At 34.8% G+C, this 26,794-nt stretch overlaps 1 protein-coding gene and 2 pseudogenes across 1 annotated transcript; all 3 read right to left on the bottom strand.

The window, feature by feature from the left end:
- Positions 1-1,528: 1,528 nt before the first annotated feature.
- Positions 1,529-2,487, bottom strand: LOC124975048 (olfactory receptor 8U9-like). Its single transcript, XM_047537934.1, is given in 2 exon segments — positions 1,529-2,244; positions 2,247-2,487. Coding segments are annotated over 2 exon segments (957 nt in total).
- Positions 2,488-14,529: 12,042 nt separating this feature from the next.
- LOC124975047 (olfactory receptor 8J1-like) lies at positions 14,530-15,482 on the bottom strand (annotated as a pseudogene).
- Positions 15,483-24,131: 8,649 nt separating this feature from the next.
- LOC124975046 (olfactory receptor 8J1-like) lies at positions 24,132-25,095 on the bottom strand (annotated as a pseudogene).
- Positions 25,096-26,794: the final 1,699 nt, after the last annotated feature.

Below are 26,794 nucleotides of genomic sequence, written 5' to 3'. Positions count from 1 at the left end.
TCTCAGGAGCCAGAACTAGACCCAGTGGTGTCTGAGGTGCTACCTGGATTGTGCTGTCTCTGAGCAGTGTGTGCATGTTGCCCTTTAAATTTTCTTTATGAAGGAGAAGTCTGCATGTTTCCTCTGTAGCAGAGGTGTTACAGGAGACAATCAACACCGTTCCAAAGTCCTGAAAAGACTTAGTTGGTGTGTTACTCACATGACTCTTAAAGGAATTTGAAGACATCAGATCTGCCATGTTATAGGAAAAGGATATTTACTTATTATTTTAGATCATTCTGTACTACAGGCATTTTTTACCATGAGTATATTTGTACTTTTATTAAAAATGTAAGGGAAAAATAAAAGAACACTGCCATCTATTGTATGAATGGAAAAAAAAAAGAAATAATAATGGGTTAAATACTCCAGTGAAAAGGCAGAGATTATTAAAGAGGCAAGATTCAGTTATTTGCTATCTTTAAGAGACACCAGATATACTCCAAAACACAAATATACTAAGACTTTGGAATATTATTCCATGCAAATGTTAACCAAGAGAAAGCAATAATGGTTACACTAATGACAGTGAAAAAAAAAAGACTTTAAGGCAATAACCACTAACAGAAAACAGAGAGACTTTTAACAATGGTAAGAGGAGAAAACAAGAAAATTTAGCAATTATAAACTCATGCACAAATAACAAATAAACCCCAAAATATCTGAAATAAAAATTGACAGACAAGAACAGTTTAAGCAACTTTTAATTGGGATTTTAATGTCAGTCTTAATAATTGGTAGAACAAAGAAAGAAAAAACCAACAAGTCTCTAAAAGAATTGAGCAACACTAAAAATCAACCATCTTGACCACATAACAATTGGTAGTCATATAATTGCTCAGGACAGACTTTCTCAAAGTTGGCACTGTTACCATTGTGTTCTTGATAAATTATTGCGTAAAGGACTATGCTGGTCTTGGTAGGTTATTTTCGGCGAATCAGATCTCGCTCTCTCTGTAGAAGTACCATTCTTTCACTCCACACTTCACATGAAAATCAATAATTATTTCAGGCATTTCCTAATCTACCCTGAGGGAAAAAAATATCTTCAGTGAAAATTCTGGTAGAAATTTCAGTGGAAATTATTTGTATAATTTTATCAGAAAATATCATTACATTTAATTTAGAATATATTATTCAAATTCAATTTTGAATATAATGTTAAAGCACTCTTATAACCCTTATAATTTGGAGTGCCTTCACTTTTGTCTATTGTGGATTAGCATCTAGTTTTATAGCTATCCGATGAGATAATTTAAAATATAATATTGTTATGTGAAAATTACAATGTAAATCATTATGTCATTTTCTATGGGAAATGTAATTCTAAGTCAAAAGTGGTTACAAAAATACAGAGAATGATTATACTTTACAGTGAACTGATCTTTATTGATTATCACATTTGTCCAAGGCAGGATAACTGGTTTTATTAACAGAGAAAACAGACAACTAAGAAAAGTCTTTTTTTTTGTTTGTTTGTTTATTGAAGTCATGTTTTTAGTTTCATGGACACAAAAGCCTGGTGTCCATTCATAATGATTTTCTTCACAACCTCTTTCACATCCTTGTTCCTGAGGCTGTAGATCAAGGGGTTCAACATGGGGATGATCACTGTGTAGAAGACAGAGGCCATCTTGTCCGTGTCCAGGGAATGCGTAGAACTGGGCTGTAAGTACATGAAGATCAAGGTGCCATAGAATATGGTCACTGCCAGCATGTGGGAGCTACATGTGGAGAAGGCCTTGCGTCTTCCCTCAGCTGAGCGCATCCTCAGGATGGAAGAAATAATGAACATGTAGGAGACAAAGACTACGAGAACAGAGGAAATGAATGTGACCCCAGCACAGGTCAAAACCCACAGCTGCTTGGAGCTAGTGTCTGAGCAAGCTAACCTGAGGAGGTGCAAGTTGTCACAGTAGAAGTGATTGACAGTGTTGGAGTGGCAATAGCAGAGGCGGAAGGTGAGGATGGTATGAAACAGTGCCATCAGGAAGCTGTAGCCATAGGGCACAGCTATAAGCTGGATACAGGTAGTTGGGGACATTGTGATCATGTAGAGCAGAGGTTTGCAAATGGCTACATATCTATCGTAGGTCATGGAAGCCAGTAGCAAGCACTCTGATATCATGAAGCTGAGGAAGCAGCCTAACTGTGCGGCACAGGCACTAAAGGATATAACATTTTGTTGATACAAGAAATTTCCAACATTTTGGGTGTGATGACAGAAGTGTAACAGAAATCAACAAAAGCCAGATTGCTAAGGAAGAAGTACATTGGTGTGTTGAGTCTGGAATCTGTTCTAATGACCAGGATCAAACCCAGGTTGCCTACTACTGTGAAAAGATAGATGGACAAGAATCCCACAAAAAGGAGCATCTTCAGCTCCTGGCGATCCGTGAGGCCCATGAGAATGAACTCTGTCACTTGGGTGCAATTTTTCTGAACCATGTGTCTTCAGGACATCAGGATGAAGAAGAAGAGAGAATAGTTAAGTCCAGCTTGTGTATTTATACTATGCTTACTCGAAAAGGTGTTTTCATACTTTGATATCTTGCAAAGGGGTTGTTCTGTGTTTTTCTCCCAGTACTAGGGGTTGCTAGCATTCTGAGATTCTGGAAATATGATGGGTAGCAGAAAGAAATTCTTGTGGACAAGGACTATTTATTTTCCCTACGTTCATTGTTTATTCAGAGATAGCTGATGTGAAGTGGCCACCATTGCCTCAAGTTTTTTAAATGTACAGTTCGACTTGTTAAATTGCTATAGTTTTATTGAACAGATATTGATATCTACAACAAGTTGATGTCTGTAAGTTTCATCTTCTCTGAAAGATTTGTTATCTTGTCCATGTGAACAAATCTACTCATTATCCCAATGTTGACAGAAATATGGTTTTGTATTTTTCTACCTTACATTAATTATATTTTAAATATAGGCATTCTAGGTTACAAAATAATCTTCATGATATGTTACCAATTGAAATATTAAAGATAGTTAACTTTGTGGAAGGCACATCATGGTATCTAACAGACTTCATTTAATCTTACTATATCTTAATGTTAATATATTCACGCCCATTTTGCAAATGGCAAAGGTGAATAAATAGCAACAATATCAGACAACCTGTTTAAGTACAGTTTGGTTTCAAATCCATGATTTTTACTCTGGAGTACACATCATTCGTCAGAATGTTCTCAAAATAAAATATTCTGTTTATTCTAGTTTTAGAAAACTAAATTATTTCTAGATTTTTATGTGTATATAATACTCCACCAACATCTTTAAAACACTAGATAAAGGAAAGATAAAAGGGAATTATTTCTCACAAAACCTTATAATATATTGTAAACTAGGATAAAACATGTTTGCTTTCAAAGAGATTTGGAAATTTTTCTATAAGTTAATTTATAAGTTAGGTTGTGTCTCTTTCAGTGTTTTATCTTTTTGTTAAGAAAACAGGTTTGAATCATATCTTGCACATATTTTTTGTTTCCCTACTATGTTAAAAGTTTAATATCTTTCTACATTTATTTTTAATGATTTTGGCTAATTTTCACAATTGAATTATTGGATATTCAAATAATCTGAAATATTGTATTTTCCATACTCCTTTTCTTCTTTCCTTTTTTCTTTTTCTCTCTCTTTCTGAAAAATAAAGATGAGTTTCTTAGAAAAACTCATAATTTGCTTCACATACTATGAATTTACCTCACAAATAAATATACAAATAAAATAAAATCTCAGGCTTCCTCACAGCTCTTCAGAATATACTAATAGCCTTTGTTTACTTATAGCTATTGCTTTCATTGTCAAGAATACATTTTAATTATTTTTACTTTTATTTTTCTAACCAATGTTTATTGAGCAACACTATTTAGCGAGTAATAACTTACCAGCAATACTAATTTAACCTTCATTTTACCCTAAACTAATTGTATGTTTCTTCTTGAAGTACTAATACACATTTTAATGTCTAGTTTTAGCAACATGAAAATTTTAGGAAATAAGAACCTAAGAACCCATAAATTCCAAATCTCTAATTTTCATGTTTAATAAAAAATGAAGGTCAATTTTAAGCAAAAATAATTCAATAAGTAAAAATTAAAAACTAAAACAAGAAAAACAAAAACAAGAAAAAGGGAGACAAAATGATAATAAAATATTTGTTTATTTTGCTGCTCGAACCAAGAATCTTCTGTAGAACAATAACTGTCAGACTCCAACATTTTTTATCACAGGTAAAGAAATAACACTCCCTCTAAGAAGGCATGGAACTAGTAAATATACCCAGAATAATACTCACTCCGTAGAATGCACAGAAATATTCCTTTGTGTTATGGTATTCTGTCCTATGTAACCAAAAGAATGCTTGTCAGCATCTTAAAATTTTTAGGTGTGAAGTACTAGTAGTGAAAAGCAAAGTTTTGAATCTGCACTCTAATCTACAACACACCACACCATTTTCACTGAGCAGGTGACCACATTGCATACAAATAGTACCCAAAGTTACCTCTCATGCTGCTCTATGATCAAGAGAGCAGAAATTCTGGGCCTCACATTTCCCTTGATTATGTCTGTGTGCCACTTTCTTAGGAGGCAATTTTAATTCATGTGTTCATCATGCAATAATATGTAGTGAGAACTAGTAACGTCCAACAGTACATGGAGTCTGCATATAGAGCCCAGAAAAGCACAAGAACCTAGACCAGAGGGAAAGAAAGCTTTATCCAAACTTCCTTTGTTTTTCTCATCTCTTCCTCAGTTTTCTTTTCCACTTTTAAAACACAAAACTGTGAAATTTGTGCATGGAATGCATTTGATTTAAAAAGTCATGCTTACCTTTACTTTCAAAGTCAAATATATTCTTTCAACCAACCTAGGTAGAATGTGGTTCTTTATTTCCTCATACTGGGTGCATATAGAGTCTGGCTGTGTGATTTTGTTAGCATCTGTCCCAAAGGATCTTACTTCAGAGAAGGAGGAAACAAGATTATCAAAACGAATTAAAATACACGCTCCTCCCTTGGGACCTTTATTAATGTGAGTCCCTAATTTTAAAGAATGCTAGATTTGTAACTCTGCATCTAGTGTGGCATTATTGCTAAACTCTTCCAAATTCTTAAAATATTATTATAAGTTTATTTTTAAATATTTTTGCTTACTTAAATTATTAGTGTTATTCTTCAAGTTTGACTTCGAAAGGCAGGAACTATCTTGTAAAAATCTTGAAAGTAGCTTTCTATGAAAAATGCATCCAATTCTTAGAAGGGCCCATCCTCAACACTGTCTGAATAAGACATTTGGTAAATCTCTGGGCATGTGCTTACGATGTTGTAGCTCTGAACTCATGGGCTGGTCCATATGGCAGTATGTATTTCCTGACTCTTACATCTCATCACAAAGCTTATAAAACATTGTGTCTGGAAGTAAAAATATAATAAAACCATTTCCAGTGGACACAGTTTGACTGTTCTGGTAAACAAGCATAGTGAATTAAAGATTTTTCTTCTTGTATAGTTAAACTGGATGGATATATTTGTATTTAACATTGATTAAGTATTAACATTGAGTGGATGTATACCAAAGCACATCACATAATCCTATTCTTTTTTACTTTTAAGTGATCTATGAGTTCCCATAATAATTAGATTTTCTAAATATCAGAGAAATAAAAAGATTCTGAGAAACTATGGGGTCTCCATACTTATGGAAGCATGCACTGTAGCTGCTGATTCTTAAGCTGGAGCCATTCACCAAGAATCCTATAATAAAACGCAGGAGAAAATACTCAGCATCAGCAACAGAATTTGTTACAGTTTGAGTTGAACTGATAAAACAAAATTTCTCTGGGGTGCCTCATATTTCTTCTCCATACATTGCAATGTTTAGAAGAAAAATTTCTGATTAACTTTCTAGTTATTAGATAATTTTTTAATTTTTTAAATTTTTACAGACTGCATTTTGATTCATTGTACACAAATGGGGTACATCTTTTTGATTCTGTGGTTGTGCACAATGTAGATTCATACCATTCCTGAAATCATACATGTACATAGGGTAATGGAGTCTGTCTCATTTCACCATTTTTCACAGCCCCGCCCCCTCCTCCCTCTCATTTCCCTCTACATAATGTAAAGTTCCTCCATTCTTCTGTCACTCCCCACACCCCCATCCCCATTATATATCATCATCCACTTATCAGGGAAAACATTTGACCTTTAGATTTTGGGATTGGCTTATTTCACTTAGCATGATATTCTCCAATTCCATTTATCTGCAAATGCCATAATATTATTCTTTATGACTGAATAATATTCCATTGTGTATATATACCACAGTTTCTTTATCCATTCATCTGTTGAAGGGCATTTAGGTTGGTTCCACAATCTAGCTATTTTGAATAGAGCTGCTATAAACATTGATGTCACCGCATTACTGTAGTATGTTAATTTTAAGTCCTTTGGGTATAAAAGGAGGAGTGGGATAACTGGGTCAAAAGGTGGTCCATTCCAAGTTTTCTGAGGATGAACTTGCAAAACTTTACACCAAAAATACAAAGAACCCAATCAATAAATGATCCAAGGAACTAGACAGACACTTTACAGAAGAAGACATATAGGCAATTAATAAATATATGAAAAAGTGTTCAACATCTCTAGTAAATAGAGAAATGCAAGTTAAAACAGCTCTAAGATTTCATCTTACTCCAATCAGAATGGTTATTATCAAGAATACAAACAATAATAGATGTTGGCGTGGATGTGGGGAAACACTTTTACATTGCTTGTGGAGTTGCAAATTGGTGCAGCCACTCTGGAAAACAGTGTGGAGAATAATTATTAATTATGAGTTTTTATTCCTAGTTTAATCTGTTCTTATCTATATGCTCTAAAAAGATACCCCAGTGAAAGTGAGGACCAAGTGAGGGTTCTATCAGTTCCCTGTTCTGCTGCTTCGAATAGGGATCAACATTGCTGACACTTGTGTTGGTCTCCAGGAGAATTACTTAGAATGGCACTCAGTGGCTTTGACAGAATTGTAATGACTTGCCCAGGCTCACTCAGCTGCTTTCTGGTGGATCAAGACTAGTATGGCAGTTCTTTGTTTCTGTGTTTAAAATGGCTTTGTCTTCCACTGCTGAATCTCTGCCGGGGCCTCCACACCCTGACCACACTGGTGTAAGGGCAGTTTCTGAAGGAGTGTAGCGCTGTTCCACTCAGGGATTCTTGCACCTGATACTCCCTCTGCCAGGAACTCTCATTCTCCACATGATCACAAGCCCTGCTGAACACCTTTTGGAAAGGGAGCAATATGTAAATAGCCTACAGCCTCTGGCCTTTTTCTTAAATTAGATACTCTGTAATTTTGCCTTATTCATGAAAAAAAAAAAAGAAAGGAATTAATGTTCAGCATTCCTTCAAGGGCTTGATATTTAATGGAGCTATGGAAAATGTCATTCCTCGAAATTAGAAGACTATCCATGTGTAGATGAATCTGATGATTGATTTTTAATTTTGCTGTCAAAGATGGAACCACATTGTTATTGTTATTATGGTACTGATATCAAAACATCAACAATCCCTCCATCAGTATATCACATATGTGGTATCATGTTACCTGCTTTCAAAAATTAACAAGTTGCATCTCTGTGCAATCTCTACAGAACAACTTGGTAGTTTCCATTTCTTGGCTTTGCTTTATTTTTGAAATGGCAAAACACCAATTTATTTTTCATTAAATGGTAAAATTATGAGACCTCTTGGAATAGCATTGCCTGGTGTTTCAGTGACTGCAGTACAAATTCAACTCCTGTGATGAGGAATTGGACAAAGATGTCATCCAGGAGAAACACCTGTTCTCACATCCCTGGCACGAGGATGGCAGAACTGGAAGACGGGGTTACCTAATGAACCCATTATCCTGCAGGACCTCTGAGTTCTCACTGATCCACTGATCCTTCCTAGGGAAGTCCAGGGGTCTCTCCTCTAAAGGAGAATCAGAATATTCTCAATACTTGTTTTTCCACTTTGGCTATTTAGACTGAGTTTCTGAATGTTATCTGTTTGTTTTAATCCTCATTTTAAACCTCTGAGAGGTTTGAAATAAAGTGTACTTTTTATCCCACATCTTCTGAGAAGGCTCTCCTGGGACACTGTTAGTTATCTCACATTCCCTTCTGAGCTGGCAGAGAGGATAATTATGTGAGAGCTTTATGGAAGGGTCTATTTACACAAAGTAATTACATTAAATCTCTTAGATATGTCTTTGTAATTAGATAAAATTATGATACCACTAATAAATGTGCACTTCCTAGAATCCCAAGTTAGTCAGTGAAATAAATGTTATGTTAATAATTAAATAAATTATATATCATAGATCAGGCATACAAAATGACTATTAGTAATTTTCTCCTAGGAAAATTATTACAGATAAAATACATCTTTCTAAAATTGTCAGAAATACAACTCTATATTGAAGAAATATGAGATTTCTAGTTCCAAAATTTTGCCAGCTAAACCAATTTCTTTTTAATGGCAAAATTTAAAATTTGTTGCATACCCTTGTTAAATTTGAGGACTTGAGGAGTGATTCTAATGATTCTATAGGTAATCAGTGGCCCTAAAGTTAATATATAAGTGTACCCAAATTTTTTCATGGTAATTCAGTCATAGTCAAAGAGCAGTTTTAGTAAGAAACATTTTATTGACCATGCAGAATTTCCATATGCACCCTTAGAAAATTGCTGAACTGGGTGGGACTATGGAAAACTGTATCACCCACTTTCAAGGTGGTGCAGTGAGATGGGTTTTAGTTTTTTTTTTTTTTTTTTGGTTTTGTGTTGTTTTGTTTTTGGTTTTTTGTTTTTGGTACCAGGTATTGAACTCTAGGGGTTCTTAACCACTGACCCACATCTCCAGCTCTTTTTTATATTTCAGTTAGTGACAGAGTCTCACTAAGTTGCTTAGAGCCTCACTAAGTTTCTGAGGCTGGCTTTGAACTCATGATCTTCCTGCCTCAGTCTCCTAAGCCACCTGGATCACAGGGATGTACCACTGCGCCCAGCTGGGTTTTAGTTATTTTGATGGTAGCACTGGCTGACAACTTCGATATTTTATATCAACTTGAGCAGATAAGGGATAAGGTTATAGATGAGAAAAGCAAGACTTCTACTGTCAGATCAAGAGTTGAACGTGATCTGTGGGGAAACTCCATGAATCCTGGGAAGGTGGATTAGTCAGTGTTATCAGTATTTACACAAGTTCCTCTACATAGGAAGTTCTATAGATAGGTAGGTAGGTAGGTAGCAAGAAAGAGGTAAATACAGATTTGCATATTTATATCTGTTATTGTAGATAAATATAATTCCCATTTTCATTGGCAGAAAGTAGCCAGACGCAGTGGCACCTTAGTGGCTGCCAGCACCTAGATCCAGTGGTAGCAAACATCACCAAGTCTACAGTCTTCTCAGGTATCAAGCCCATGCTTCTTGACAGCTTGTTGTTAATCAGTCTTATTTTAGAATAAAAAGACCCCAGGTTTTTGTGGGAAAGAAAATTCTGAACTTGGTTCCATAAGCTGATTTTTGTTGAGATTTACTTTTTAAAGTAAAATTCAATTTAACTCCAGAGAAGAGGAAGGTGAGGCAGCACCGTGGCTCTCGGCAGCCTGATTGATGCTGATGGCTGTGCTAGTACTTTCGTTGCCATTGTAAAGAAATTTCATCCCCTTTTCTGATTTCCTAGGTTTTCACCCAATGTCCCTTTATGTTTGAATATCCCATCCAAAATAGACTGGTGCATCTTGTAATCACAGTTTCTGAAACTCTTCCAGGTGGTCAGAATTTCTTAGGCTTTCCTTAATTTTTATGATGTGACAATGTTGAGGAGCATACTAATCAAGTATCTTTTAAAATGCCTTAAATTGGGCTTCTCTGATGATCTTTTCCTCTAAGATTAGACTAGGCTCATGAAGCTTGGGGAGAAAAATCATAGAAATCAACTGACATTCAAAACTGCATCTTTACAAAATGTGATCACTATCTGTCAACAATGTAGTTACTAACTGTCCTTAATATCAGTGTGACTTCCTGCTTACATTAATCTTGATCACCTGGCTAAGGTATGTTAGGGGACAGACAGACGAGGATAGTGAGAACAAGAGGTTAAGAGAAGAATGCTATAAAATGGACCCATTGTGCTGACTCCCACATGCTTTCCTTTCCAAAAAGCGATTTACCTGCAGCCCTGCTTGGGCTAATGGACAGGATATGTCACATTCCTCAGCAAACTACCTGTTATCTGCAGTAGATAACACTACCTGGGATAGTGTCAATGGGGAGGAAGAAGACTTTGGGGAACAGATCCTGAAATTCAAGTTGATGAAGATAATTCCTACTAATGAAAACATCCGTAGGAACATATGGTTAAGAATACAGTTAGAATGGGTCAGCATTGGCCAAGGTGACCTAGAATTGTCTTGCTGTCAGTCAAAAGTCAAGAGGTAGACTGGGCAGGACCCTCTGGAAATTACTCTGGGATACCCAGTAAAACTGGAGTGCAAGAGAGGCACGCTGTCCTCCTTTATGAGAGGATCCACACTCTCCCTTGAGAGTGTCCCCATTGCCTTTTCTTATCCCTTTAATAATTGCATACCTATTACACTGATGGATAGGTCTGAAATCTTCCTGACTCCATCACAAGAAATGGAGATTGAAGGGCAGGACTTCAGGGTGCCTCTGCTTCTTGGAAGACCCAGTTCTGTATTAGTAGTGTTTGTCAGATTTCTCCACTCCAAAGTGACTCTCTGCTCCTTCCCCTTCTGTGATTTTTGGAGGGAAGTCAGTATGTGATACTCACATGTAAGGAGTAGGGAGTTATCATTCATCTCCTTGAAGGTAGAGGATCTACATAAATTCCTGTGAATTTTTCTGTAGAGGACATTTGCCTGTTTCCTTATTTTTTTTTTAATAATTATGCTATCGACTTTCTTCTACTTGTGTGGTAGATTTTATTTATTTAGTTCCTAACTCTCTGACACTATTAACATTCTCTGGAATCATCATGTAAACTTCTCTCCCTCTCCTGGTCATGTTTCAAAGAATTTCTGGGTCTTTTTACTGAAGAATGTTATTAGAAAACATTATTTGTGTTCTTGGTTTTTTTTGTTGCTATTGGACTGAATATGTGTCTAGAATATGTGTCAGCTGGCAGAGCATTGTGTGCATGTGTATATAAACATATATACAACTAACTCAGTGTGTAAATTCAGAGCATCTACATTAGGTGAACATAGTCGGCAGGCATCACATCCAGTGTCCCCATCTGGGCAGGTCTCACCCTGAATTCATCTTACAGTTTCCTGTCAGAGTTGCCAAATGATGCTGGACATAGGAATTTTGACTTGGTAACAGTAGAAACAAAAGCAAATGAGGCAAGAGAACTACAGGCAAGGGTTTTTGTTTTTGTTTTTGTTTTTTTTTTTTTGTTTTTTTTAATTAGAGCTTCTCCTAAGAGAAGGGAAATAAGCACTAACCAGAATGTATGACTGGCTCCCCAGAAAGAGGAAGAGAGAATTTTATTCATCTGAAAGGATTGTTTGCAAGAGATGCATAGTCAGTTGGCTATCCTGGAACTAAGTTAGTTTTACATATTGCTGCCTCAGTCTGTATAAACATCTCTGTCATGTGATAAGGATGAGTTCCTATAGTGATTAAGAGAGCACATGGGTAGAAATGGAAGAGAGCATAGATCACAGTAAGCAGCAGGTTATGATCCTGGGAATCTGCACAGTATCTTTGAGTGGTTCAGACCATGAGTTAAGGCCCAGTTCACTTTCTCTGTGTCCTAAGGAGGTCTCAGTCTCAATTCTGTCTCTACCTCTAATCTATTACAACCATGAACACTCCCTAAAAGTCTAATCTCCTTCTACAGTAGTATGAAATGTGGCTGCCAACCATGTACTTAATTGTTCACTTCTTTTTTATCTGTGTATAATGGTTAGAATTTTTAAACTCCATCCTCATGAGAAACAGTTTTATTGCCCAAGTGCTAAGCTGTACAGAGTGCCTCTTGACTTTGGTATCACTTCTCTGGTCCTTCCTATGTTTAATAAGTCAGCATGTTTCTCCTTACCTACTTCAGAAAAATCATTCCACATATTTTTAATACCATAGAATGTTCTTGTCACATTCTGTACTCTTTTCCAGTGTCCTCTGGATCTCTTAAATGATTTGTTTCTAAATTAGCATTCATTAAAGATTTATCTTTGTTTTGTAAGACTCTGTACGTATTAGAAAAAGACATAGTGTCATGTATCCACCATAACAGTGTTGGGCCCAATAGTTTCACTATAGGAAAATGCACCCTAGGCTTCTCCTACTTAACCCTTCCTTCCCAAACCTTCTCCCCCAAGCCTCTGGAAACCACTGATCTGTTCACCATCTCTAGAGTTTTCCTCACATGTAATGACTTAGGCATGGAATGATGTAGTCTTTCAGGTTCACTTATTTCACTTAGTAACATGCACTGAAGGTTTTCTACTTCTTTGTAGTATTAATAGCTCACTGATTTTCTTGCTTAATAGTATCCCCTTGTATGAATGCATTTGTTAAATTGCCCTCTGAAGGACATTGGTTGCTTTCAAAGTTTGTCAATTATCCATACAATTGGCATGTATGTCCACCCTTGGAATTTATGTTGGATAAATTAAAATGCCTGGGAGTGAGGTAGACCAAGAAAACCTACAACTTTGCTTTCAGATATGGATTGAATTGATTTGAGTATAACATTTAAAAACTCATTCAGAGAAGTGTTTGTAAAACAAAAGTTACTTCAGTGGTCATTCTTGGAAAGGTCGGAGTCGTAATAGAGTGTGAGGTAACTGCAGTAATTGGAGTAATCAACATACTGGGAACTGGCTGATAAATTTAATGGAAATTTCGTAACAGACTAGCAGATCAGCTAGTCAGGAAAAGAGCATAGGCTTTTACAGATGCAAGGTATACAAGAGAAATATCTTAGTACTGAACTTCCAAATAAACCCACAGACTAAAATAAGAGCAACAAATCTCAGAGAGAGAGAGAGGAACAGAATTCAGAGTTCCACATCATATTAGGTGAAGTGTCCTTCTGAAAACTGTAGATATTCAAGGAAAAAGAAAATTGTGATCCACAAAAGAGAACTAATAGTCAAGAGAAATACTGTCTGAGAAGCCCAGAGGTAAGACTTGTACACGAAAACTTCAAAGAATTAAGGCAACTATGAAGTTATGCAATCACAATCTTTGCATGTCTTTGAGTATAGATATTTTTGTTATACAACATTCCCTTACTTATATTAAAATTATTATGACTGAAGATTTAATGTCTATATTAACATTCTTCAATACTAATGCCCAGTCATAAGAAAAGTGAACATGTGCACAGAATGTTAATATATGGTTGTCAGTCTAGTACTTTGATGTTTGCCAATATTAATTCCTAAGAGACTTTGTCAGAATACACCATCTAGTCTATTAAAATATGACTGTGTAGGCTTTATCTTATAATTCTGATTTGATAATTCAGAGACACAGCTGGGCTACCCCCATGAATTTAAATTTGTCAAGTAGACTTAGGTGTAAACTAACTGAGCAAGAACTTCCAGAAGACAAGACAACATTTTTACAAAGCACAATGAAATATTTTCTGTAACAGTATAAGTAACTTTCACAAAGACAGTCAATTAATTGCCTAAGAACATTAAAAACAGTAAATTTATTTTGCATAGCAAGATACTTTAAGATACTTACATGATATTTAGTGTAAGGATAAACATATTTACAGATTTGACTATCTTTCAGATCAATTCCAGAATATTAAAAGTGCTACATTGTGTCTTTAATTCAAAAATTGTAACATTAAATTGTTTAGATTAAATAATTTCAATCTTAATATGCTTATCATTCAGAATGTGAGGTCAAGTGGTGATAATCATCTATTGATTCAAACACTACAAACACTACTAAGATAGGGATAATTTTCTTTTAAGTAAAATTGTGAGATCAGCTTTGTAACGTATTTGTATCCAGGATTTTACTCATCTGTAATGAACAGAATTTCAAGATATGATGATCTACTACACTAAACTGTACCTGGGGAGAAACATAAAGGAAAGCTGAAGAATAAAAAAGATCAATTTTACTTCTCTAGTCCATTATACATTTTCTCCGTTCAAGTTTATTTAATTCTTTAACTGATAGCTTTCCTTACTCCTGAAAACATTGCTTCCAAATTAGCTACCTGTCAAACCCACAGGGCAAAATGGATAAATAGCATCTTTGTTTTTTTTATTACCCTTAGAACCCAAAAATGTTTTTTTATTTAATTTATAATTTCACATGAATCCAAGAATGCCATGGAGCCACTAAATCAGTTATATAACTATATTTTTTTAGATCTTTATTTTGTACAAGCACATAATCATAAGCATCTCTTCATTTACCTGAAGACTTTAAAACTGCATTGTTTTAAAGGAACAGCGTAGATTCCCCATGAACCTCCTTAAGGCAGCCTTCACATCCTTGTTCCTCAGGCTGTAGATCATGGGGTTCAGCATGGGGATGACCAGGGTGTAAAACACGGATGCCATTTTATCAGTATCCAGGGAATGGCTAGATCGAGGCTGCAAATACATGAACAGCAGAGTCCCATAGAAAACTGTGACTGTCGTCATGTGTGAAGCACAGGTGGAGAAGGCTTTTTTCCTTCCCTCTGATGAACGCATCCTTAGAATAGACAAAACAATGTTGAAATAAGATATGAGAACTATAGTCATAGAAACAAGATATTCATAGCGGCTGATATAAAGACCACAGTTTCTGGAATGTAAGTATCAGAGCAGGACAGTGCCAACAGAGGGACACTATCACAGTAAAAATGATTGATGACATTGGAAGCACAGTAAGACACAGAGAACACACAAGACGAAACCACAACAGCTGTGGAAAAGCTATACAGGTAGGTGAGGGACACCAGCAGAAGGCAGATCCTGCGAGATACCACCACCATGTAGAGCAGGGGGTTGCAAATGGCCACATAGCGGTCATAGGCCATCACCGCCAGCATAAAATCCTCAGCTACGATGAAAACCAGGAATGCTCCCAGTTGAGTGGCACATTCATAGTATGAAGTGGTTTTCTTACTTACTAAGAAGTTGACCAGCATTTTAGGGGCAATGACGGTCGAGTTGCTAAAATTTATAATGGCCAGATGTCGGAGGAAAAAGTACATGGGGGTCTGAAGCCGGGAGTCAACACTGGTGAGGGTGATGATGCCCAGGTTCCCCATCACAGTCAGTCCATAGATGACCAGGAAGAGCAGGAAGAGAGGAATTTGCAGCTCTGGAAGATCAGAGACTCCTATGAAAACAAACTCTGTGACTTGGGTGGCATTTTCAGGAGCCATGAGTTCGAGGGAAATTCTTCTGTTTGTGGAAGTAAAGAAGAAATAGTTATGAATTTAAGAAATTATTCTATGGGACTGTTACTATATGGCAAGGCCAATTCCTTGGTTGAGATTTCCTAAATTATGCATTAATCTTGCTCAGTCATTAACCTCAAAATTCCAGATCTATTATGTAAAATTTGCAATCATTTGGAGAGAGAAAGTATGGCAGATTATAAGGTGCTCCAGCATCATAGAACAGTTTGTTTCCTTCCTTGCAATGTAATGGAATTCTACTGTCTTCAGTATAAAAACATTGAAAGACTTATGCTTTTTTCCATGAACTTGATGGAGGCCTTAGGAATTTTAAGGACCGAATAAACCAATATTCCTTTGCAACCCCTTGATGTGAGACTTTGTGTGTGTGTGTGTGTATTTCTCTAGAATAGTTGGCTCTAGGCCCCATCCTTCCCCATTTTCTGTTTTCTATTTTTTTTTATTATTTGTTTTAGCTGAACTTAACTTGTGTTTTCAACCATTAAGTTTTTTTACTGTTTACACATTCCATTTTATTAACTCAGACAAAAACATTTGAAGTTATGACCTAAGAGCTCTTTTGTAGATTGCTAGTTTCCATTTTCATTTTTTAAAACAATATGACAGTGAACATTTTATCATCTGTAACTTGCTGACATGATGACTTACTGGGTACTTCTTCCTTCCCTCCCTTCATTACTCTTTGTTTCCTTGTTCCAGAAGCTTATACAAGTCCTATATTTCTTTCCATCATATTTTATTTTGTCATCATTTTCATTTATTAAATGTTGCATTCCTGTGTACATGTATGATTACAAGAATGGTATGAATCTGCATTGTGTCTAACCATAGAAACGAAAACTTGTACCCCATTTGTGTACAATGAATCAAAATGCAGTCTGTATAAATAAAAAAACAAATAAAAAGAAAAAACAAAAGAAATCATGGTCTCAGGGGAGAAAAAAATATATCTGCTTTTAACTTGAGTTAATCATTTTAAGTGGTCTTGATGCACAATTTAAAATTCTATTTGTTGCAATTATAATAAACATTCTTATTTTATTTGATGTGATAGTTACAATTAATATATCGCCATGCTACGTTAATATTAGTAAATGTTTTCCCAGGTAGTTTAAGTTTGATCAACTTCTCTGAATTAAGCTAGTTAGATTTCCTATTTAGTCACAATTGACAATTTATTCACATAAACCAGTAAGTCCTATCCCGTATTCTTACCTTAAAAACTGGAAGTTCTTTAGAGTCAAGTCTGTATTTTGATGTCTAAGCACTTAAAACCTAGAGCTGTTGACATTTTCTTTCCATCTAAAACACATAGAATAAAAAAGCAAAAAAAAAAAAAAAAAAAGACATGAAGTTATAAGACAAAACAAATCAGAAAAATAGGACCAAAATAAGCCCAGGACCTGTTGAGTATCTAAGTTTGTTTCTGACACCAAATATTCCTCATTCTTTGCATCATTTTCTTATTTATTAGCCAAATGTCGTTTGAATTACAACTCGGTACCAGACAATGATCAAGACTCAGAGAAATTACTTGCTCTTCACCTCTTGGTCCTACTATTACAATTACAGGGAAGCAAAGAAAATGTGTTTAAAAAAACATAAAAACAAGAGAACTGTAGATTTGTATTAAGTGTAACAAGTGAATTAAACAAGAACAAAAAAATACATTAAGATAAGTAGCGGGGGTGCTGGGGACATAGCTTAGTGGTAGGGTGCTTGCCTAGCATGCACAAGGCCCTGGGTTTTACCTTCAGGACTGCAAAAGAAAAGGAAAATGACAGAAAATCATATATATATATATATATATATATATATATATATATGATGTATATATATCATACATATGTATGATATATATATATATGTATATATGTATGAATGAAACCTTAGACAACAATTTCACAAGAGACATTCATCATTCAAGAAAGGCCTTTCAAGGTCTTGAAATAGAAATCTAAAGACCTAGAAAATCACAAGCAATCAGCTATTCTGTAAAGCAAGAACATGTTCAGCAAGAATGATCCAGGATTCTAGGTCACAGTGAATGTGTGCAATTTTACTTTGAAGTAGAAAATAACTTAGAGAACTTATTTCATTTTTTGAGGGGAGAGAAAGGAGGGAACTTAATGGAAGAGAGTGTAACTGTGTTGTAATAAGGAAGTGGGGTGTTAATACAATCAGACTAGAGTGCTCACAGTACTCATTCCAATTTCAAGTGAATCACAAACTATGCAGAAATTTTAAGATAGATAAATAATATGACTAGCTTTAAATTTTAAGAAACTGACTCTTGCTCTTATGAAGATAATGAATTGTAGTGATTTTAAAAAGTAAGAGGTAGAGCAAGAGTGGAATTAAAAAAAATTAGTTAATGGACAGTAAAGTGGTTTTCAAGATAATGTTGGTTGAGTCCAGGAGAGAAACTGGAGACAGATTCAGAAATTTGGAACAGTTAGGGGCATGTTTAAACAAGTTTAAATCTTACAAGGATTATATGAGAGATAAATGAAGGAAAGAAAGTGAGGTAGATCAGGTGGACTTCTGTAAATTGATTTTGGCAATTGGGTGGATTGATGTTAATGACATTTTGAATATGAAAGAATGGAGTGATTGAAGTGATATTTCAATATAGTATGCTTTAGGTGCTCATGAAATATTCACAATCAATCTTTGAACATTTTATATTTAGGTCTGGAGCACATTGGTACAGTTAGTTTCACAGGCTTTTGATTAACTTCAGTCTAAATCATGACAATGTATTTTTTTTTCTATTTCAAAGTTTTTACAGAACTAGTAACCAATAATTTCAACGTGTTCCTCATTTACTCTTCATCTATTCCCACTAATGACCAATCCTCTGTGAGATTCTAGTTTAAGGGAGAAAAATACAAAGAAAGTGAATTTATTTTTTAAACATTTAAAAATTTTAGGTGTGTTGAATTAAGGACAACTCAAGAAATGTGTATTTTCTTCCTGGATTTTATTTCCCCCTTGAAAATATCATAGAAGATTCATTCTTGAGACCAAGAATCTATGCTTCTGGAAAGTACCAGGAGGGCAGGGGCACCCAAAAGGAATTCTCTATTTAAATTTTTTAAAAATAATTATTCAAAGCCATTTTGGATATAATTGAATCAAAGTGCTGGAAGATTAATTTTTGTGTAAGGTACAGGTTTATGCTAATACATTACATTATAGTATTGATTACCAAATTATGCTTTATATATATTTTCCTGTATGTCATCAGATTTAACTATTAATTTTTTGGAAGAAATTTGTTATCTATAGCTATGTTCTCAAGGAGGGACAGGATTTTGACTTTGGGTAGCTATGCATCCACTTTTCTTTCACTGTTCCGTATACATGGAATTTTCATTTTAGCTAATATAGCAGTGATAGAAACACAATTAGTGAGCAAAAGTCCATTGTTTCAGTGGTGATAAAATTTACTAAAGCATGAGACATGAAGTCAATTTTAGTTTGGAAACATATTTGAGTCATAGCTGACACCCTGTATTTCTGAAAATACTTAAAATATCACAAACAAATATTAGGGTTTTTTTTTATTATTTTATGGAATTCATGGCATCTTCCAAAATCAAAGTGAAGTGGGATATTTTAGCCATGGTTTGGATGTCTTTATAGGTCTTTATGGAAAAATAAGATGAATAGTTTCTACCCACCTCTAATGGAGAATCTGCCTCAGGTTTGAGTCTCTGAACTGCAGCAATGAGAATCCATGTGCCCTATATACCTTGGATCCTACCTCTGAGGCACAGGTGGCTCTGGGATCCACATATTTCCTGTTACATCCTCAGGGAAGATGCCAACTAGGATTGGTTCCTTAACAGAGCCCTTCTCTGGGAATTCTCCATAAACACTTCTGTGTTCTGTGTATCAGTCTGAACAACAGACTGTCAATTCCATGATATCTCACAGATACGGTGATTGAAGTGTTTCTGTCAAATCTCATCTCCCAGTAGAGATTCATCATTGCAAAATTGGGATATATAAGAGCTAGGAACTAGTTGTCTATCCATCAAATCAGAACAATCTGTATCTCTAAGGAAAATGTTTATGCGCCGCCATCTCTGTTAGGTTTTTATCCCTTCTACTTCAACAACAGAATGGATATTAAAATTATTTCTTGGAAGATTATAAAGTTTATACTTAAAGAAGGACATCCATTCCCAAAAGTGATTCTCATTTAATATAATTATTCTGTTAAAATTTCCTTTATATTTACACTTCAGGTGATAAAATGGACAAACGTTGGAGAAGAATCAAACACAGAATTTAAAAGCTAAGCAGTTTGTTTGAAAATGACTACAAATTTCCTAATACATGAATGGATTTTGAAAAAGATTTGTATCTCAAATATGTGCATTTCATGCATGTAATGTCTAATATAAATATCTAGAAACCAGTATCCATTGGGGAAATTATCTTCTTTGGGGATTAATCTCCCTTTGGGCACATAAAACACACACATGCACACACACACATGCTACACAGGATTGTCCTGTAGATGTTAATTTTAACTTACAAGTGGAGATATAGGGCATGATGACCTTTTTGTAAATGCATGCACATTGCACAATAATGCAAATTTGTAAGAACATAAGGAAGAGGAATATTCACATTATATGCTCAGGGGTAGTTACCAGATGGTGGTGGTTTGGATTGGGTAAAAATACTAGGTTTATTTATTTTCTTTAATTATTTATTTATTTATATATTTTTACAGACTGCTTTTTGATTCATTGTACACAAATGGGGTACATCATTTTGTTTCTATGGTTGTACATGATGTAGTTTCACACAATTCATGTAATCATGCATGTACATAGGGTAAGGATGTCTGTCTCATTCCACCATCTTTCATATCCCCCCTCTCATTTCCTTCTACATAATCTAAAGTTCCCCCATTCTTCTCTCACTCCCCACAACTCCCACCCCCATTATATATCATCCTCTACTTATCAGGGAAAACATTTGGCCTTTGGTTTTTTGGGATTGACTTATTAGCTGCCATAATAGATTACCACACAATGAATGGATTAAATAATGTAAATTTATTTTCTTACATTTAAGATTTCCAAGGTCCAAGATCCAGGTATCCATGGGTTTGCGTTCTCATCCGCCACCCCTTGGCCTGCAGATGGCTGACTCCTCAGCTGCATCCTGGCATGGATACTCCTAGTCTGTTTGTGTCTGGTGCATCTTCCTCTCTGCCCTCATCTCCTTTTCTCTTGGATTAGGACCCAATTTAAGGATCTCTCTTTAACTCAATAGCTTCTTGAAAGACCAATTGCCAAATGCTATCACCTTCTCAGTACTAGGAGTTAGGGTTTTACACTAATTTATTCAAATCTGGGGGAAGACTAGATTCTTCCTATAATCACAGGGATTAACAAATAATTTAAAATTGCAGGTGCTTCACTGGCCCAATGATGATATTGCCAGATGAAATGAGAACTGTAAGTGTTTTAAATCATCTCAGGTCAAAAAAAAAATAAAAAAGAAAAAGGTAAAGATGGAAGTCTTCACTGGTAAGAAAACCTGCTCCTGCAAACCTATTCTGAAGAACTATTACAGGTTATTAAAATACAGAAAAAAATTCTTCATAATATCATTATTCAATATGCCCAAATACTGAAAACTAAATATATAACTTTGGGAAATTTTAAAATGTAGTCATGCATAGTAGTATAGCATATATTCTTTATAAAGGGTCATGTTTTACTACATGATCTCATTTTCAGGTAAAATCTAAAAAAAAAAAAATTAAACTTGTAAAGAGTGGAATGGTGGTCTCAAGGTGTAGAGGTTGGGGACGTTTTGGAGATTTTGACCAAAGAGAAAAAACTTCAGTTATGGGGGACAATTAAGTTCCGCAGAGCTAATGTTCAGCATGGTGGCCATACTTAAGGTTACTCAACCCTATAGTTGAAATCAAGCTAATAGCAGATATTAAATTTCCTTGTCATACTCCCTGAAACAGTTTGCTATGTGAGGTGAAGAATATGTAAAAAAGACTGCTCATCATAAACATGACTTAGGCTTTACACATATACTATTTTAATTTGATAATAATAATTAAACTTTTGGAAAACTAAAAGCTTCATATTCTATTGATTTTTTATTTTGCAAGTGAATTATATAGCATGTTTATTTATTTGTTTATTTTAATTTTTTAATTTTTTTAATTTTAAAGACTACATTTTGACTCATTGTACACAAATGGGGTACATCTCTTCGTTTCTATGTACATGATGCAGATTCATTCCATTCATGTAATCATACATGTACATAGGGTAATGATGTCTGTCTCACTCCACCATTTTTCATACTAAAAACTGTTTTTAACCCATTGTAATCATGACTTTATATAATACTATTTTTCTTGTGTGTGAGACCATATGTGGCATTTTTAACAAAGGAGAACAATTACCATTTTTAAAATTAATTATCTACAAAAAGTTTGGATTCTAGATTAGCCATGTTTCTATTACTAGAATTTTCCAGAAAATGTTTTGCTTTATGTGGATCCTAAAGTCAAAATACATTCAAAGACTACAAATATCTATTAAGAATTTTATGTATGTCAATGATAGCAAGATATGTGTTTGTATATGCAAACATCTTGAATGTATAAACACACATATATACTTCAGCAACATATATTTATCAACTATAATTCAATAATGAAAGTGATAATATAGCAAAAATAGGAAAGACATTAAATATAAATCAAACTATAAATATAATTTATCATTAATCTCATGATAGAGTCTCAACTTCCTTAGTATCTGGAAAATCAACTAACAATAACAATGAAAAACATTTTCCCAGTCACATTTTTCAAGTGAAATAAAAAATGCCCCATTAACCAAGGACCTAGTTTCAAGCTGATACTAATTATCGTTTACTACCTCTGGTTCCTGAAGTTATCTCAGTTTGCTGTTTGACATGCACTGATACTCTTCTTTGGCAAACAGGTGGATGGTTTAAAATAATGTTAAATATACAAATAACTTATGCTCCAGGGATTAACTTCATGGATTTTTACTTACAGGGAATCACAATATATCTAGAAAAATATACATACACTTATGTTACTAAAGTTGTACACAAAATAATCTAGAAAAAATAATATGTTAACTGCTCATCAACAAGTAAAAAATAAATTATGGTGTATGTAAAAGAGCACACTACTCAGCAACAGAAGGAAATGAACTCCCACACAGGCAGCAACTGCAGGAGCCTCAATAGCATTAGTCACACACCAACTTTTCTTGTCATTCTTTTTAGATAATGTTCTAGAGTAGGCAAATGAATCTCCAAAGATAAACATAAGCAATTTTGCCCTAACATATGCAACTGCGGAATGTACTACAAAAAGACTTTAGGAAATTTTTAAGGGTGATAAAATACTCTGAATTAGGAACAGAAATAATATTTTTCAATGTTACCCATGAATGTAAGTTATTACTGCATTAATCATTTAGGTATGATCTATCAAAATGTATAAATGCATTCTACTGTCATGTACAACAAATTGGAAAAAAAATTTTAAAAATTTAAAAGTAATAGAATGGGTGGGGTGTGAAAGAAGAATGGTGGAACTTTGAGAGGGAGGAGGGATGAGGGTATGAAAAATGGTGGAGTGAGACAAACATCATTACCCTATGTACATGTATGATTTCAGGAATGGTATGAATCTACATCATGCAAAACCATAGAAACAAAATGATGTACCCCATTTGTGTACAATGAATCAAAATGCAGTCTGTAAAAAATAAAAAAATAAATAATTTTAAAAAACTGTTTTTAAATTGAGAAATATTCCTTTTATTTTGACTTGAAAACTCATTAAAAATGTATTGATTAACTTGAATCTATTTCATTTGCCATACGTGGATACACATGGTTTGGGGGCCATCCAGCACTGCTGCTCAAAAAAAAAAAAAAAATCCATCTAAAATGATTACTAGGTTGTAACAAATTTTGTTCTTAGCTTGTGACCATATTATTCCACATTGCAAATGGAAACTTAACTGTTGGAACCCAGTGTTGTCACTGTTAAACAAAAAAAGCATTCTTATTAGATACGTGTTTCATTTAATAATATTCTGGGAAAGCTTAAGACATATAAGTGTATTTATATATGTATAAATATGTAGTATATATATGTATGTATTGTGCAAACACATAAGATGGAAATCTAATACAAAATAAAATGAAAGTGAATGTGGGACTAAAGAAGATGAATCAATTAACTCACAATGACACCTCACAACAGATTTCTCTTGCTGTTTTTTCTCTAAGCAAAATGAAGAAAGACTTTGTAAAGAATAGATTGAATATGTCAACTTTAATACAACTCTGAATATATCCTAATTATAACATTCCTATGTCTCTGAATCTAATTTGTCTTACAGCATTACATTGCTTTTCTTATATCATAATTATTATGACTAAATCCTTAGTCGTAATACGTAAAAACTCCTGGACCCTAGATCCTCTTTTTTTTTCTAGAAATACATTTAAGTTGTTAAGTCAATAACAATACTAAGATTACTAAGATAGTCACAGTCATCTCATCACCTAAAATTTAAAAAACTGCATTGTTTTAAGGGAACAGCATAGATTCCCCATGAACCTCCTTAAGGCAGCTTTCACATCCTCGTTCCTCAGGCTGAAGATCATGGGGTTCAGCATGGGGATGACCAGGGTGTAAAACATGGATGCCATTTTATCAGTATCTAGGGAATGGCTGGATCGAGGCTGCAAATACATGAACAGCAGAGTCCCATAGAAAACTGTGACTGCCGTCATGTGCGAAGCACAGGTGGAGAAGGCTTTTTTTCCTTCCCTCTGATGAATGCATCCTTAGAATAGACAAAACAATATTCAAATACAATACTAGAACTATAGTCATAGAAAAAAACATATTTGTTCCTGCAGATACAAAGACTATTGTTTCTGGAATGTAAGTATCAGAGTAGGACAGTGCCAACAGAGGGACACTATCACAGTAAAAATGATTGATGACATTGGAAGCACAGTAAGACACAGAGAACACACAAGATGAAACCACAACAGCTGTGGAAGAGCTATACAGGTAGGTGAGGGACACCAGCAGAAGGCAGATCCTGCGAGATACCACCACCATGTAGAGCAGGGGGTTGTAAATGGCCACATAGCGGTCATAGGCCATCACCGCCAGCATGAAGATCTCAGCTACAATGAAAACCAGGAATGCTCCCAGTTGAGTGGCACATTCATAGTATGAAGTGGTTTTCTTACTTACTAAGAAGTTGACCAGCATCTTAGGGGCAATGACAGTCGAGTTGCTAAAATTTATAATGGCCAGATATCAGAGGAAAAAGTACATGGGGGTCTGAAGCCTAGAGTCAACACTGGTGAGGTTGATGATGCCCAGGTTCCCCATCATGGTCAGCCCATAGATGAGCAAGAAAACAAAGAAAAGAGGAATTTGCAGCTCTGGAAGATCGGAGACTCCCATGAGAATGAACTCAGTCACCTGGGAGAGATTTCCAGGAGCCATGAGGGTGGTGGAATTCAACTGTCTGCAGAAGTAAAGAAACAGTAGTTACAACTTTCAGGAATTATTTTATAAGGTTGTCATTATATGGCAAGTCCAATTCCTTGGGTGAGATATCCTTAAAGTATGTGACAATCTTACTCATTTGTTAAAAATTTGCAACCACTTGGAGAGAGAAAGTCCTATAGCTTATAAGATGCTTCAGCATGGAGGAACATTTTCAGGGTTTACTTCTTTGCCATCTAATGAAATTATCAGAGTGTTAACTTGCAAACATTGGAAGCCAGGATTTATACCATGTCTTTCATACTGAGTGTGGGAGAGCCTGAAGGACCAAGTAAACCAAGAATCCTTCACAATCTCTTGATTTGAGACTTCTGGATTTTTTTTTTTTTTGTCCTTTCTCTAGAAATATTTGATTCCAGGTCCTATCCTTTCCCATTCTCTGTATTCTATTTTTCTATTACTTGAATTACATAAAAACTTATCTTGCATATTTAACTATTTAAGTCTGTTAACTGTTTTCTTTTCATTTTCCATTTTATTAACTCAGAAAAAATATGGAGAGAAATGACCTAAAACCTAATTTTTAGATGACTGGCTTCCTTTTTCAGTCTTTAAAAAAATTATAACAGTAAAATTTTAATCATTTATGTAACATCTTGACATTATGATTTACTGTGTACTTCTTCCTACTTCTACCTTCTCATTACTTTTGTTTTCTTGTTCCAGAAACTTGTATAATTCCTTACATTCTTACCATTGTTCTATTTTTATCATCTTTTTATTAATACAATTAAAATATTGCTTTCATAATTTAAAAATATTTCTGCTCTTAATTTTAGTTAATCCCTCTAACTGACCTTTTTGTGCAATTTGACTGCAATCTTTATAGTGATTTTGATGAATGTTTTTATTCTAAGTACTTACTCTGATTGTTGCAATGATTATATTTGCCATGGAATATCATGGTATTTCCAATTATTAAATATTTTCCTAGACTTATTTATCTTAAGGATGATAACCTGCCCCAAATTAAACCAATTAGAGTCCCTTTACAGTCCCAATTGACAATTGAGAAATGTAAAAGAATAAGATGTGTTATGAATTCTTACCTAAAATCTTGAAGTTAAGTTCATGAGAGTCAAAGACTATATTTTGATCAATGTCTAATCAGCAATGTGACATGTTCTCTCCCTCTAAAACTTATGGAATAAAAAGGGGGAAAAGAGCAAATTTTTAAGCATTGAAATAAATGAAGTGATAAGACACAAAAAATCAGAATAATAAAACCACAATGCACCCCAGCATTGCTGACTGTCTAAGTGTGTCTCTGACACCCACTGTCCCTCACTCACTAGGTTCTTTGTGTTGTTTTCTCATTTATTAACCACATATTTAGTGAATTTCTACTGTGTTCCAGACAACACTCAAGACTCAGATAATTATTTGCTCTTCACCTCATGAACTCGCCATTCCAATTACAGGGAACAGACAAAAAAATTGTCAAATAGGTCAGGCCCCATGTCACAGGTTTGTACCCAGCAGATTAAGAGACTGAGGCAGAAGGATCATAAGTTCAAACCTGGACTCAGCAAATTAGTGAGATTGTGATCAACCTAGTGGGATCCTGTCTGAAAATAACAAGTGAAAACAGGGCTAGGGATGTGGCTCAGTGGTTAAGTGCCCCTGGGTTCAATCA

The sequence above is a fragment of the Sciurus carolinensis genome, unplaced genomic scaffold, assembly GCF_902686445.1.
Source record: "Sciurus carolinensis unplaced genomic scaffold, mSciCar1.2, whole genome shotgun sequence".
Taxonomy (NCBI): Eukaryota; Metazoa; Chordata; class Mammalia; order Rodentia; family Sciuridae; genus Sciurus; species Sciurus carolinensis.
Note: the sequence above shows the minus strand (reverse complement) of the source record. Positions and strands in the feature narration are given on the sequence as shown.